We start from the raw sequence: 16,832 nt of genomic DNA, 5'->3' as shown, positions 1-16,832 counted from the left end.
ATATACTGAAAAAGGCAGCAAAATTACAGACATCTGAAAGAAAGATTTCTTAGCTTTAAAAGGCTGAGAGAAGATGGCATAAAAATCAGAAATTGCTCTTAATCAGTGAACAGGTTTTTTCTTTTTCTTTTGATTTTTCTGTATTTTTAAAAATCAATATGTGACAGTTTAAAATGAAAATGAGTGGCTTAGACCAGAAATTTCAAATGTTTTCAGTGCATATAGCATTGAGTAGAACCAATTACAAACACACACACACACACACACACACACACACACACACACACACACACACACCACTACCAGCACCATCACCACCACCAACACCACCAACAACACTTTTATTCCAAATGGAATTATAATATGATTCAAGTTCTCATGTAGGACTTTTCTAATGTAGTTTATATTATTGATTTTAGAGACATTGAAAATATCACTCAGGTGTGTTATTTCTTTGGCAATATATTCCTGTAGTTATATATATATATATATATATATATATATATATATATATATATATATATATATATATATATATATATATATACACACACACACTAAGTCACATTTTAAATGTACCATTAGAATATCTTTTTTGAAAAATGACCCACAGAAAATCCTTCTGTAAGGCAGCAGATACTTTTTAACCCTGACCACTCAGTCCTATTTATCTATTACCTATACTGAAGTTGCCTGCTTATAAACTATACTCTAATCCATTTTATCTTCACCTACTTCTCTTTCACTCAATCATAATTGGCCTGAAAGCTAAAAATGTGAACACTGGGTCTATATCAACACAGTGGGGAGATGCATGGCTCCCAAGATCACCTTCTCAGTCCGTTTTGTTTTGTTTCATTATTGTTTTTTTTTTTTTTTTCAAGACAGGGTTTCTCTGTGTAGTTTTGGTGCCTGTCCTGGATCTCGCTCTGTAGACCAGGCTGGCCTCGAACTCACAGAGATCCGCCTGGCTCTGCCTCCCAAGTGCTGGGATTAAAGGCATGCGCCACCACCGCCCAGCCAACTTCTCAGTCTTTACCCTTACCCAACTACTCCCTACAAACTTCCCTTTTCCTCACGTTGGTTCCTCATAATGGTGGCTACAAATTCCCTCTCTCCAGTGTCCTGTGAAGCTCTACTTGCCAGTCAGCTAAGTAAGGAAATTCCCATGCCAAACACTTGATGCCACACCCACACAGGTTTACCCCTTCCCCCTGCAAGCACTGGAAGCCAATGGACTCAAAGACTCACAAGCCCCAGAAACCTGTGTGGTACTCTCATCAGTCCCAACACTAAAGCCCATCACATGTGTTGCGGACAGTGTTGGATCCACTCACACGATGTTCATACTCAAAGGAATGATATCGCAAATATCCACCTAAATGGATTACCATCCTATGTGGGCCTACGAAACGGGGTCAGTCCTGTTATATACTATATTAAGTTCTAAGGAATGACTTATCAAGCAAACACTTTGATGTGATTTGATTTCACACCACTAATAAATCTACAAATCATTTAAGTCTGTTCTCAGTGTGTTAATCTTAATTTAATTCAGAAACCATGATTGGAGTCTTCTCCAATCGCCCAAAGAAACTGGGCATTTTCACTGCATCCTTTGATTGATTTCTTGGGCTGACCCCCACCTCCAGACCAGAACAAGCTGCTTGTTTCAGTGAAAAGACTCCTCATTGAAAAATTGGGTGTTCAGACATCTAGCAAGCACACAATGAGAGGCCAGAAGCATTCCTGAGAGTCCCAGGCCTCTGCCTAATGCCACACGTACCCCAGTTCCTCCAAAAAATAGGTTCTTTATGGTATAACTACATGGAGACTCTTAGCCTTGTTTTCTTTGGGTTATGCTCTACATTCTAATCTCTGCTCACCCTGTGTTCCTTGTACCGACTATTGTATGTCACCATGGGCCTCCTAACACACACACACACACACACACACACACACACACACACACACACACACACATACTCACACACAGGAAGAAGACTCACCCACTGAGGACCACGATAAAGTCCATGACATTCCAGCCATTGCGGAGGTATGAACCCTTATGGAAGATGAACCCTAGAGCCACGATCTTGATCCCAGCTTCAAAGCAAAAGATCCCAATGAAATATGGTTCTGTCTTTTCCTGTGAAGATAGAAAACAGAGGAACAATAAAAGGATTGTTCCCTATCAGACAGAGGCAAAGGCACATCTTGGCTACCTCCTGCACACCCACAATGGCCAGCCTTATGTACAAGTCCAGCTTAGGTTACTGACAGTCCAAGAGGACCTGAGGCTGCGTGGAATACACAGAATAGGGGAAAGTGCTGTAGAAATGGGCAGATGTGTTCCACCTAGGGACTAGACAGTTTTCTCCTGAAGGTCCCCATTGGCACAGCGTTACCTAGAAGGAGTTTGTTTCTCCATTCTTAGGTCTTTACACTAGCTGGGAACTTCAGAGTTCTCATGCCTGGGTCATTAGGCTGGCTACTCGCCCATGTGTTTGGACTTAAAATAATTGTGTGCTCTCTTCTGGAGGAATACATTAGACATGTGACTCATTCCTTTAGGAGAATAAGGAAGTCGGCATTTAGCAAGTTCATAACCACCAACACACTCAGCTCTCAGCATCTCCCCTCCCTTCTCTCTGCCCCCCTTTCCCTTCTCACTTCAACAGTCCCTTAGGAAAGAGGAGCAAAGCAAATGGCCCTCGTGCCTGCCCTTTCTTCTTGCCTGACTCCCATGTGAGGACACACAAGTGTTTGCAATGCCCTCTTCCTTGTGAGTCCCAGTGGGGTTGTTATCTGTCCCTCAGTAAAGAACAAAGTCTTCACAGAGCTGTATGAGAAAGGAAGTGTATGAAGGGGGTGGAGCCAGGGCACCAGGAGGAGAAAGGGAGAAGGAAGCCAGCACATACCAGCCTTCGGGACATCGGGGTCTTGTCATCCTCAGGAAGGTGCTGCTCCAGGGCCAAGACGATGCAGTTGGCAATGATGGTGGCCAGGATCATGTACTCAAATGGCGTGAAAAAGAGGAGTTAAGGATCAAGTTCGTGTAAGAGAAGATACAGCCTCCAGGATGGCCATATACATAAACACACCTTCCCACTGGCCTTTGCAGTCTGAATGATTTATACTTGCAAGCAAGCAGGCAGGCAGGGCAACACATGGTCCTTAGTGTAGGAGGCATTGTCATTTAGGGCTGGTCTGTGAAAACAAAGCATTTTCTCCAAGAAAAGGAAGAGGGTGGTAAATAATAGAGTTGGTCATATGTCAGATACCTCAAACGATGGATGAAATAAAATATGAATCCAGGAACCAAATAGGGCTTCAAATAGATGGGAAAGAAGGAAGCAGCGGGATGAACCCTGGAATAGGATCCTGGCTCTTTCCACACTTCAGGTGCCTGGGCAGAAGAACCAGCTTCAGCCTCAATATCACCCAGCTGTGGCTGTCTGTCCCCTCTCAGAATCACGTCTAGAGTCACCCCTCTCTCTGGAACCTCTAATCAACTGAGGGAAAGAAGAATCCATGGAAAGGAAACCATCTCCCACCCCGTGTGGGCCCCCTTCTGTTTTAATATCTGACATCCTGGGGCCAGGAGGAAGCCCTTGGCCTCACCTTATTCTCTTCTAAGCATCTACATTTATAGGTATCAGAAGGGCATAAACATGGGCTGGAATCTGCCGTGGCAGAGTTCAGCCTCTCTGGGAAACCAAACTGTGAATCCATGGAGTAAATATACAAGTGTCTCCCTGCTGTTTTTCTGTAGACAGGTGAGGTGTTCTCTGCACCTCTTTGAAAAACATGACTCCAAGCAGGCACCCTGACTCCTGCAGAAAGGCCTTGCTAGGAGCTCAGAAGAGGGGGGTGGGGCGTGGCTAGAAAAGGGAAACACCAGCTCCCTCCCAGGGCCCAGTCATCCTGCATGTTGGGATTTCAATCTGTGATTACTGTTCTGACAAACATGAGCCAGATGTGCCACTAGCCTTGAAGTTGTCACCTATTCTCTGGCAAATCCCACAGCTCAGGTGGGGGAGAAGGATAGTTCATTTGACAAAGACGGAAGGACCGAGGCCATTTTCCTGTCACCCCACAGAGCATGGCTAGCTGTAGGGCACAGGACCTAAACACCTCTTGCCTAGTACACAAGAAGACCAGAGCATAAAGAAGTCCCGCACCCCGCCATGCCTCTCTTCCCATCCCATCAAATGAGCATACAATGGCCTCTGGGGAGGGGCAAAGACCAGAGCATTCTGCAGGCAGAGGCTCAGTGTGCCCACCAGTTGCTCTGGTCATGTTCTAGCACAGGAAGCTAGAGGAAGGGTGAATTTTCTAGTCCACCACGTTTGGTAGTACCGTCTCCCTCCCCCACCCCCCATTTCCATGTATCCCTGAGTCACAGGCATTCTCCCACAGCTGGCAGCCCTTCCTTCCCACACAGCTCCAGTTCTCACATAGCACCCCCAACCCAGAGATCCTCTGCTTCCTCATGCTCAGCCACCTGATCTGGAAAATGGATGTGCCTCATTGGACGGACTCCTGCCCCAGATTCTACTATGCTTCCTGAAGCCCTCACGGCTTGGGGGGGGGGGGGAGCTCCGGCATGGAAGCCCATAAGTACTACTAGGCATCCTTTCTGCTTCAAACTCTGGAAGCTAAGGGCAACCTTTGAGAGCCAAGCATGCTGCAGGCACACTAGCATGCACACCCACTATCTTAGGACAAGCCCTCACCCCATGTAAACCCTGGCAAGGCCACCAGAGCACAAGGATCAGGAGTACATTTCTGTCGTATAGCTGGCTCTAACCTGGAGCTTTACATGTAGAGTGACAAAAGACTAGGCCAGGGTCCACTATCCCACAAGACTCCAGCGCAGGCCAAGCTGTCCTGGGCCTGGTGCGGATACCTGGAATTCCCAGACCAATCTGACAGTGGGCATAAGCCAAAAGTGGTGGCTGAGGAATTTCTGACCTCGCCTAGGAAATCGGTCCAGAAAAGAAAATGACAGCATGCCAACACAGCATTGATGAATGGCCACAGAAGCTGAGGGCATCTGGGGTGCTGTTGCTACAATGTAGGTCACAAAATACTAGCGCTACAGAAACTTGCAATCAAATAAACGAGGGAAGCCTGGGTTAAGTAAAGTTAAGTAGGTTCCTTCCCAGCAGGACTGCTTGGAGCCTTTGATGTGACTGTACACAGTGTGTGACTGCGCACACAGTGGGGTGCGGAGCAGGACACAGCACACTCCAAACTTGCTTCACCAGGCAGTCCTTTGTTCAGAGCATCTCTTGGGAATGGCACTCACAGGAACATTGTGAGGAGCCTTGATGAAAAACCACAGGTCTTACTGACCACCACAAGTTGAGGAGGGGCTGGTATCTCAGATGAGTGACACATTCATTGTCTCTTCCATGTCACACACACACATACGCACACACACACACGCGCACACACGCGCATGTCAATGCTATTAACAACTATTAATAAAGTTGTTCACAAAGGCACTGGGCTCACCTGGCTGTTGCTCATGGTTAGAAGTGCCTTGTAAAAGCTCTGAAACTTTCTCACACCTCCATGGACCCAAGAATGGGAAAGATCACGGTCTCTCTCATTCAAGCTATATAATTCTCTGCCTCTCATGGATCCACTGGGTCTGTGATTGTTTAGGGGGGTGTGTATTCTTCCACTGGAAGACTGGGGAAGGAAAACCACGAACTGAAAGAATGGGAGTTCTCAAGCCTGCTGATGACACAGCTCAGCAGCTACACTTCTCTCGGGACATTTCTTCCCACCCATGCCCACGTGGAGTGCTGACCCCCTAACCACTCCCACTTCCACACCTGCATCTCCTCAGCCAGGCAGTCTCCATCTACAGCTCCTTGCTAGGGTCTTTAAGCTTCACTGTTCGGATCAGATATTTTGGGGTTTGTGAGGGACATAAGACTAGCCTGGAAAAGGTGTGGCCACTTCACTCCATGACAGAGGAACAGTTCTTGACCTCAGAGGCTGATAAGTAAAATTGGCTGTGACTGGTAAAGTCTCTGGATGGCTGAAAAGTCATGTGGTCTCAAAGACTGATGCTATGCAAGGCCCCAAATACTAGATAACACTAGATAATGCTAGAATCAAAAGGTGGTGTCTTAGTTGGGGTTTCTATTGCTGTGACAAAGCACTATGAGCAAAAGCAAGTGGGGGAGAAAAGGGTTTCTTTGGCTTACACTTCCATGTCATAGTCCATCATTGAAGGAAGTCAGGACAGGAACTCAAACGAGGTTGGAACGTGGAGGCAGGAGTTGATGCAGAGGCCAAGGAGGAGTGATACTTACTGGCTTGCTCTCCATGGCTTGCTCAGCTTGCTTTCTTATAACACCCAGGACCACCAGTCCAGGGACGGCACCACCCACAATGGGCTGTGCTCTCCCCCATCAATCACTAATTAAGAAAATGCCCTACAGGCCTGTCTATAGCCTGATCTTAAGGAGGCAGGCATTTTTTTTTTTTTTTGAGGCTCCCTTACTCAAATGACTTTAGCTGTGTCATGTTAACATAAAACTCTCCAGTACAGGTGGGAATCTGGCAATTCATAGGTTCTGAAGCAAATGAAGAAAGCTTAAAAACAGCCACAGACCCACTTTCTCCCCCAGCCAAATCGTCTGACTACTGTCAGGTGTCAAAAGACCCATTTGGAGCAGCTGTGTGCAGCTGGTTTGGCTTATATTGTTGGAAACTGTTCAAATACATACAACCTGGAGAGGGGTGCCTCCCTAGGCTTCCAGACTTAGACCTCATGGGGAAATCAACTGGAGAAATAAAGAATATGACACAAGACTGTGATGTGGGTAGGGGGAGGCAAAAGTGTGGAGCTTCTGGGGGTTAAGTGAGAGAAAGGCTAGGCACCAGAAAATGTGGGGGGGCAGCAAGCAGGAAGACACACAGGGTGGAGGCAGTGTCCCAGCCACTGGGTAACAGCCCTTTTCTCCAGCTTCTTTTCTACTCCCCCTTTTGAAGAAAACAAAGAACAGATGCACTGACATCCATTGATGTCGGCCATTGCTTGCAGTGGTCTTTTTTCTTTTTTCTGGTCATAAGCTAAAACTGGCCCTGGTGACATTTTCCCTTATGCCTCACTTTTCTTTGCATTGTCTTTCTTTCTTTCTTTTTCTTTCTTTCTTTCTTTCTTTCTTTCTTTCTTTCTTTCTTTCTTTCTTTCTTTCTTTCTTCCTTCCTTCCTTCCTTCCTTTCTTTCTTTCTTTCTTTCTTTCTTTCTTTCTTTCTTTCTTTTTAGTCTTCTATTTATCTCCTCCAAGAACTTATACCTTGAAAGCATTTAACTCTCCATAGCCTCTGCTTAGCAAAGTTTCTGGTATATAGTAGGAGCTTAATCAGTGCTCAGTGAAGGAGGAAATGCAAGCAGGCTCTCCACTGAAGGAGTAGCTCCTCCCCACCCACTCCGACCCTCACTCAGTATTGGACCTTATACACTCCCGTCTCTGCAAGGTAACTTCTTAGCTCTTGCCAGCAGACTTCAAGCCCAATAGCAAAGGCTCCATCTCCAAGAGAAGACCCTGGGCTGCAGATAGCAGCCCACAGCCCACAGCCCTCATGTGCCTCACAGGCAAGGCAAAAGATGTGACTTGGAGAGATCAAAGGGAGCCACGTGTCAGCATGGCCGCAAAGAACAGCACTCTTCATGGCACTCACAGTCAGTGCTGGTGGGAAAGGATATCTGTGCAGAATTCTCATTCCGCCTAGGAATTCAGTGACTCCCATTATGCTCTGGGCTTGGCATGAAGCATAACTTGGAGAATGTCCATCACGGCGTCTAGACTGTATTCTAAGACCCGGAACAAATGGAGCCAGTGAAGCAGAAAGGCTTGGAAGACTGAGGGGCTAGAGGCTTTGCCTGCCCATAGTGACCAACACTGTGTGTGGAAATAGTGGGTATGTAATGACTGATATTCAATTAATAAGTGACTAATCAATACATGGATAGCACAGGGACACCAGAGCCTGCAGTATCATTATAAAAAGATGTCCCTTATTCTCCCTGCACAGTATTGCCATCTGAACTTTTGTACTGTATACTGTGGGCATACATTATCTATCAAAAAAAAAAGGAAAGAGAAAGGAAACCAGCTTGCACAGACGCTCTCTTTAATGTTAAAGAGAGAGAGAGAGAGAGAGAGAGAGAGAGAGAGAGAGAGAGAGAGAGAGAGAAGGTGGGGGGAGGGAGGGTCCTGCTTCGCTAGGAGGAATAATGAGTTTTCTCTGAGTAATAGGGTTATTTTCATTTTTTTTCTTTACTCCTTTATCCATTGTCTGACTGGCATAATGAGCATGTATTAACTTATAATCATAAAATCAATTAAAGCTGTATGTATTCTAGGGGGCAAAAATCCAACCAGTACCAGAATCCACATCAACCTGAGGATAAAGAAGATGCCAGTCGTGGAAGGCTGTGCAAGATGCCCCGAAAGATCAAACGAGGGAGAACACAGGCCCAGACCAAGCCAAAGAAGGAAAGGACCATAAAAGAGCTTCGAGCCTGCAAAGAAGCCTCCCCTCCATCTCACTGTCTGCTCGCTAGGGGCCTCACTTCATAAACTTTGCTGGCAATCTTCCCAAACACCCCTTCACTCCTCACTCCCTCCAAGCCGTTAATGAGGACTGGTGTCGCTGCGGCTCTCTCTTCCCCTTCCCTGTCTAGCGGCTTCAAGACAATCATTAGGGAAATGATAAAAATAGGTTCGCTTATTGATTTATCCCTTTTACCCAATGCTCCTTCCTTCAACCAGTTGACTGGTTTCCTTAGCAACACAGCTAATTTGGGCAGCATGGCTTGGCCTGCACACCTGCCATTTGTTTAGTTCCCTCTTTAGCAGAGAAAGCTGGGGCAAGACAGAGGGTGGACTTAGTGTTGCTGTGGTGCTGCCTGTGCTTGCCAACAGAGCCCTAGGAACCCAATCGGAGGTTGCGCCTTGCTCTGCCCTGCAAGTAGAGTTACCCCGATCCAAGCCAATGTCTTAGCGTCACATCCGCAGGCACAGGCCCGGGAAAGACCTAGGCTGCAGGCAGCAAACATAGGAGGTCTTGGGGAAATATGCCCTCCTGTGACAGCCAGGTGTTCTGAGACCCCCCCTGCCCTCAGCCGTCCCCTCCCAAAGCCTTTGTCACCATGTATAAGGCAAATGGATACGATCTGAGGGCCACCAGGGACAGGCAGGTTGAGAGAATACTATGTTCTCATCACGTTCCAGGCCTAATGGAGAAAATATTCTGTGGGGACAAGAATGTGGCCACTCTGGCACTTGCCAGAACTCTGGAGACTCTCTACAATTGCTCACTGCCTCCCAGGAGATAGATCTCAACCTCCATTAGCCATCCCTACCACTAGCCTCAGACCCAGGACAATTGCCAGCAAGAAGGTCTGAGTCCTATTTTCCTTTCCACCTCCTGGTTTAGGGACGTGTGGTTTGAAGAGATGTAAAAGTCTCAGACACTGGTTTCGATGTCTTCGCATATGTTCATTCCTCCTCAGCTGGACATAAATGTAACAATATGTGACTACTGACTCATAGGCAGTAGCTGGTAAAGAGCATGTCTATTCTGTGATTCTGTCAGAAGCTCCATCCCAAAGAGATACTGTAAACACGAATAATAAATTGTAATCGACTGAAAAAAACAAATCAGGATCTTGCCTGAGACCTAGAGAGCAATGGAGAAAATGAAACTTGGCAACGAGAAACAAGAATCAGGGCTCTCACTGCAAATGTCGACCCAACACAGCACTCAAGGGAGGCAAGGCCACCACCACCCACTTCTATAGAAGAAACTAGAAAGGCAAAAAGGAGCCACACCTAAAACAGCACATGAAGCCCCTAAACAAATTCCAGTGGCTTTTACTATCCTACTAAATCTTTCTTAAGTGTCCTCTGTGGCTCAAGGCTTTGAGGGGAGCATCTGTTTGTGGTCACAGAAGGGAGCTGGCTGGCTGCAGCTATGATCTGACACTGAAGACAACGACATCCACCCCAGGAAAGAATTTAAAAGAAAATTATGGTAATGGGCCTCCGGGAAGAAAGCAAAGACATTTGGCCCAGGACCTCCTGGGAATATGGAGAGCTCTTCCAAACAGCAGTCCCCAGAGGAGGATTTATGAAGCTGATGGTTCTGATGCAATCTCTTCCAGTGATTAGAAGGGACATTAATCACACCCAAGGCTAGAGCTAAGAACAGGAGGGGTTGAACTGCCACAGAAGTCCGGCTCCAGCTCCTACAGACCCTGCTGGAGACACAGTGAGATCATGCAAGTGAGATCACATTCACTTTGCCTGAGGCCACAGAGAAAGACATATCTGTCCTGCAGGGATGAGTAATAGCCAAGAGGCAGGACCTGTGCCCAAACCACAGACACAGCCATCACTGTGACCATCACATCAACAGTGTGTTTTCACCTGTTATAATCATCCTCACCCTTCTCCAGACAAAAGTCCCTACAGGACTCTCTGAACAAGTCATGAGGGCAAGCTATCAGCCCTTCAGTCTGAAAGGGAAATTCACACCTGTTAAAGCAGGCCTGGAGCCAGCTGCCTTCACAGGAGAACATCTCACCACTTTCTTTCCCGACCATGGTGTGAGTGGGGGTGGGGGAAGTGGGAGACATCAACAAGGTTTTCTAATGGCTTTCAGCAAGCTGCCCCTGCTGAGACAAGAGGGCCTGAGGTAAGAGTTCAACCCTGGTGTGAAAGTCCAAGACCAGAGGCTCCATGTGAACTTCTGAGCATTCATTCCTCTGCCCAGCCTGGCAAGGTGGAATAGACCAAAGGAAGTGTGAACCAAAGTTTCCTGGACAGAAACTGTGCCTTACACTGAGCCTTTTGCGTGGCTAATCAACTAATTAGAACTTCAGTGACTGTGGGTTGGAATGTTGCAACCCTACAGCCTAAGTATAATTTATCCTGGGTTGTTTTCAGTCCTTGTGACTAACAGATTGAAAAAAAAAAAAACTTTTAGAATGGATTAAGTAAGCAAGGCACTAACATCCACCAACCCAAAACTACAACTGTCATCAGATAGTATAATGTACCAACGTATGGACCACCCTCATAGCTGGAACAAGCCATGTGCTCAGTTCCACTTCTGTGCTCTTCCTCAAGACTTGCTTTTGTGTTATGTCTCTGTCCTGAGCAGATCAATTCAGGTTGCACCACATGGTCCCTCCCAGGACAGGAGAGCTAACACTCTGGGCTTCTCTATATGGGTAACCAGTGCACAGCTCTGACAGAAAATATGAAACTCCACCGAATATTCCCCTTCCCCTCCCACCATGGCAGGAAAACTAGACTATAAACAAGTAGAAGCACGCAAAGGAAGTCCCTGAGTACTCCAGGCTGTCCCGTTTCGTGATCTCATTGCTTCCCTCAGCACGATTTTTCTCACCTCCCAATCTTGTCTTAAAAAAAAAAAAATCAGATAGATAAAAATCAAATCCCTTTTCTTTAAAGCAAACAAACCAAAACAAAACAAAATGCATCATGTGACTTCCAGCCTTAACATCAGTTTTTATAAATTTGGTTTCCATGGTGGGATGCAACCTACCATCACCATGACAACTTCTTCTTTTCTAATCCACCATTTGACAGGCAACCCTGAACACTCATGCACCTCTTCTTCAACCCACCCTTCCCTTGTCAAGAGATGGAAATGCCATTACACCTGCTCCTAAAGACCTCAAACCTAATGAATGAATGACAAGCAACACTGAGAACACAATACAGAAGCAGAAGAGCCCTGGGAGGGCTTTATGCCCAAGGGGATGGTCTAGTTGCACTACTTTGGAGGTCAATGGACTGTTATTCAAGACAAATGCTCCTTAGCATTATCTCTCATGGTTAGCTGTGAAGCCATGTCTTATCCCTCATGGCTTCCAAATCAAAGGATGCTGTCTGACTCTCAAGACCCTGTCCCTGACATAAATCCACTGAAAAGAAGGTCACATCTTTACTACTTTGGAGAGACAAAGGGACAGATGATAACTCGAAGTCAGTCCATTTGCACCACGTGATTGCCAGGGAGTGGGAAGGTGTACTTCTGAAAAATAAGACAGCTCTGCTCTCCCCACTCTGTCACTCATGCCCATTTCAGTGACAGGCACCTGGAGGAGTCTGAACAAATCCACTTGTTACACGTCTGACTTGGACTTAAGACAGTTGTCATTCCACACACAGTTTTGGTGATCAAGAAACAAATGATGGGATGATAAGGTACCTACTAAAAGCCTCTGATGGAAAACAAAACATCAGTGGAGAAATGATCCGTTTCAGAAACCAGAATTAGTGTTTTGATGACACTCTGACAAATCTGGGTGCATCAAGACTTCTAGCAGCAAGTTGTGCTTTGTGGGGGAGGGAGGAAGACCATGAGCTACAATGAACAGCCACACCCAAAACTATACCCTACTCCATAATATCACTCATCCCAGGGCAGGCTTCAAATGGTGCTGAGGACATATCAAGAAAATGCAGAACTTTTTGTTAAAAAGATCATACATGGTTGCTAGGAGAACTTTTGTTTTCTTTTGAAAACTCTGCAACTGTATCCATGTTCAAAGACACCACTCACCCTGGAAACCAGATGAGAAAGGATTGAAGGAACTAATGCTCTGCTTGAGAGGCAACACAGCTGCTCTCAAGCATCCAAAGGCTACCTTGGAATAGAGAACTTATGATTTTTAAGTTATTCCAGAGAGCAAGACCCTTTCTTCCAAAGGCAGATCTGAGGGAATATAGAGACCTGCTACTGTCCATTAGAAAATGGATCATTTTGTTAAGAGATAAATGAAATGCCATGCTAATAAATATCAACAGGGGGAAAGTCACCATGTATAGCATTTGCAAATGCTAAACTGTAAATATTCTCCCTGTGACCAATTTTGAGCTACCAATTACATCAGAAATTGTAGAGCAGAATACACATAAAAGACACTCAAGGGCACAGAGAAGCCAGTCACAGCGTGTGGCTTGCTGTGAGTTCCAAGTTTCTGGGAGAGTTCCAAGAATGTTCAGGAATTCCTCAATTTGATGGGCATTGTGCTAAGGCAACCTTGATATGCATAGAGGTTATTTAGCCAGGAGGAGTCAAGGTTAAGAAGTCTTCAGCCAGGACTCAAGGGCTGGCTGGGTGAGCATGGCTCTGTTCCTCAGCTTCAGATTTTTAGACTTGGGAAGTCTGGAGAAGCTGGAGGTCTGCCTGAAGAAACCATAAGCAAATGCTTTTGCCAACACAATGCCCCCTTAGAATTGATTACTTTATTATTTTAGGCTGAATTCCAGGGTGCCCAGGGGGCTCCAGCTCCTTCACAATAGCCTTCAAGGGAAGTGAGAAGAATCCACCTGCAATTGAAATACACACAAAGAAACAGGAAGAGCATTCCCTTGAGGCTGAGGCAAGCGGATCTTGAGTTTCAGGTCAGCTTGGACTGCAGAGAAAAGGCATAGCTCACAAAATAGGGTGGGAGAGAAGTAGCAGGGGAGAAATGAATGGAGGAGAGAAGTGGGGATATCTAAGTGGATTAGGTAAGAGACCCATCTCTCAGTCTAGAAGATAAGTGGATCTCTGCCTCAACTGAATTATAGAATCACTAGCAAAACTTTCAAAAGTTAAAGAGACAGTATCCCACCTCCAGAAATTCTAATATGTCTTGGCTACTGTTGAAGTATCAACACTTCTGGATGTTCCCAGACTGATTCTAATGTGTAGTCAGAAGGAGTACCCATGGTTTCAATGCTAGAGGCCATGACAGCCAGTGGCATCCTCAAACCAGATCCATTGACAATTAGAGAAACTAGGATCCAAAAGGCAAAAGAGGGCCAAATGAAAGTAACCACAGAGTTCTAACTATTCTAGTACGTTCATCTACAGGCACAGATACAAAGACTGGAATAACAAGACTTTTCTAGAACCTTTCCAGATTGTCAGCTTCATGCCCTGAAGTCTTGGGGATCTTTCATCAGAACAATCAATACAAATACCCTAGCTTCCTAGCTTGAATGGAATATCCAGAAATGAATAAACAAGACAGGGAGGGAGGGAAGGAGAGAGAGGGGGAGGAGGAAGGAAGGGAGGCAGGCAGGGAGGCAGGCATCTTAGGATTTTTACTTATGCCTTTCACAGGACTACCCAACTATCATTAAAGAACACATCTCCTAAAGCAAGTTCTGGAGAATTTACCTTCTCTTGGGCCACTGAAGAGCCAGGAAATATTCTGAGACGACTGCCTGCCTGAGCAACCACCCACTCTCCCACCTGCTGCAACCTAGTGTTGGTTTTTATGTTTGGTAGAAGCCCTGCCTGCTGAGTCCTATGCTATTGTTCCATCTTACATATGGTTCTCCAGCAACATTTTTGAGGAAAAGAGCACATTAGCCATTGTCTTGAATCCTTTTTCCCATCATCACAGTATTGGCACCAGGTGACTCCAATCATGAATTAGCCTCCTCTTGTCCATTCCTACATTTTCTGACTTGTTCTCTTTTTTTTTTTATTAATCTTGATCTTTATCTCCACTCTTCTATATCACCCAAAAGAACCAGAACCACACACTTACTAACAGAAGGATAAGGAAGCCTCAGGAGATGAAGGAGCTGGAGAAGGGATGGCTGAGCAGAGAAAGGACACAACCAAAAGAGAAGAGAAAGTGGAATCCCAAGAGTTCTTGGTCAGAAGCCCTGGGTTCTAGTTGACACTCAGTCATTTACTGAGATTTGTGGTAAGTCCCTTGATGCCTTTGGCTTTCAGTTCTCCTACACATTAGTAAGGGTCTAATCAGTTTCTCCTAGGATCTTGTGACTCTAACGTCTATTATTCTGTGGTGTTAATGGGGCAACTTGCTGGGAATAGAAGTGGAGGGAGAAAAAAAAATGACCATTCATTTTTACAATGGAATGAAGTTGCTTTAGGTGAAGCTACAAATGAGAAAATTCATGATACCATTCAAATTGGAAATCCTGGCACAGGAGGACACCTTCACAGTGTCAGATCTCCATAGAAATTATCTACATCTTCAAGAAGAGGAAATCCATGACCAGCAGGGTTGACTAGAAACTTCCTAGTATGAGAAGTTTGAACTCTCACAGTGGTGGCCTGGGTGTGAACATAAGGCTGCTTTACTCAAACCCACTGCAAGCCTTTCCTTCACTCTTTCAGGAGTCTCCTTCGCAGCCTTCCAACCACCCCAGCCCCAGTTCCTTAAAAAACTTCAAAAGCAGAAGCATTCAATAAGTGAGAGTTCAAGGAGAAGTCATAAAAGCTGCCTCCTCCACAGTTCGATCACACTTGGGTATCCTGGAGCAGAGTTGGAGGGCTGAAAAAGAAAACCCACAGACTAACACCTGCCAATGCTGAAATGAAAATTGGTATTTTCCAAAACGAAAGCTTCTCTGCAGAGCAGTGGAGGCTGGGTGGTAGTAGGGATCTGGAGAAGATGATGACAGTACAGATCCCAGATTCCATCCCAAACTTTCATCCCAGTGACACAGGCCAAGATGTCCCAGGTCTTGACCTGTGCCTATGAGAGCTTTGCTCTTCTCCCACTCAGTTGGGGGTCCTTCTCTCCACCACAGGTTTAGTACCCGTGTGGTACCAGTGGGTACCACAGATACACATAAGCACTTCACAGTGCTATCTCAAGAAGACACGCTATTAGAGAAGACCAGCCTTTCAGTCTTCCATTTAGCCCAAGTCTGTGCAGTACAAGGAAAGAAGAATGGCTAGCAAACGAGTTAAACTAAAGCTGTCTGTGACCCTTCACTAGTTGTCTGTGAAGAATAGTGAAGTAAATTAAAGTGGGTCTCAAAAACACACTGTAGAGTGACTGTCACACAATAAGCATTCCTCAAAGGTTACCTTTCTCTGTCTATTCCTGAGAGCGTATAGCCTGGAAGAATCTCTAGAGAATGCTGATAAGAGTCTATGATAGAAATAAAGGAAGATAAAAGAAAAAAAAAAAAGAAATGGCCCACTTGGCTGAGAATATGACCCTCGACAAAGCTCCTTTCAAACAGAAGTATGCAAAGCTTCTAGGCAACCCTAACATCCTAAAACCTGTTCCTTTGCTTTGTTAGCTTGAGTGTGTCCGCTGACATTTGTGAGGAAAATGAGCCCATAGCCTGTATATTGCAGGGTGTCATTTTCTACCATCACCAGAGAGAGATTGTCCAGAGATGTGACATCCTTATTCACAGAACTTCAAGAGGGGTGTGATCTCAAAAGTAAATCCTTGCACATATAATTCTTTATAAGGGAGCATCATCTTGCCAAAATGTCCAGCTCCTCTACAATTACATAGGCCCATATTCCCCAAAGCTGCCCCTCCCTGTGTTGCCACATCCTCCCATTCACTCCACCTCCACATAAGCCCACGCCCTTCAACTGCTCCTCCATCAACAGACCAGAAGAACACATGCATCTCAGGGCATCCATATGGCTCAGCTATTTCACAAACACTAATTTCCATGCAAATACAATCCAAAGTTAGCAGAATGGAGAGATGGTTTCTTTAACTTTTTTCCTGCCTGCTCCCTAACCAAGACTCCAGTTTGGTTTCCAGGAGCCAAGTGGTCCATCCTAATCCTCCACATTCAGACACATCGTTATCTGGTTCCCACAGGTAGAATACCCTCCAGGGCTACAGGGCAGATGTCTGGACAGAGTTCACTGAGCACACTCCCAAAGGCTTGGGGGTCTCCACCCACCACACAGCACTCCTGCCTTTTGGGAAGCTTTGCACTCAGTTCACAAAAAACTCTTCGCTGATAGAATGCAGG

At 45.7% G+C, this 16,832-nt stretch overlaps 1 protein-coding gene across 3 annotated transcripts in view; it reads right to left on the bottom strand.

Moving 5' to 3' along the window:
- Cacna1e (calcium voltage-gated channel subunit alpha1 E) overlaps positions 1–16,832 on the bottom strand; it is a 304,112-nt gene that overhangs the window by 273,896 nt on the left and 13,384 nt on the right. For all 3 annotated transcript variants that reach the window (XM_059280418.1, XM_059280419.1, XM_059280420.1), the window contains exons 2-3: positions 2,922–3,027; positions 2,010–2,149 (exon numbers count right to left, since the gene is read on the bottom strand). In XM_059280418.1, the coding sequence (XP_059136401.1) occupies positions 2,010–2,149; positions 2,922–3,027 (246 nt within the window). The remainder of the gene's footprint in view (positions 1–2,009; positions 2,150–2,921; positions 3,028–16,832) is intronic.

Source organism: Peromyscus eremicus, chromosome 15 (genome assembly GCF_949786415.1).
Source record: "Peromyscus eremicus chromosome 15, PerEre_H2_v1, whole genome shotgun sequence".
Classification (NCBI taxonomy): Eukaryota; Metazoa; Chordata; class Mammalia; order Rodentia; family Cricetidae; genus Peromyscus; species Peromyscus eremicus.
Note: the sequence above shows the minus strand (reverse complement) of the source record. Positions and strands in the feature narration are given on the sequence as shown.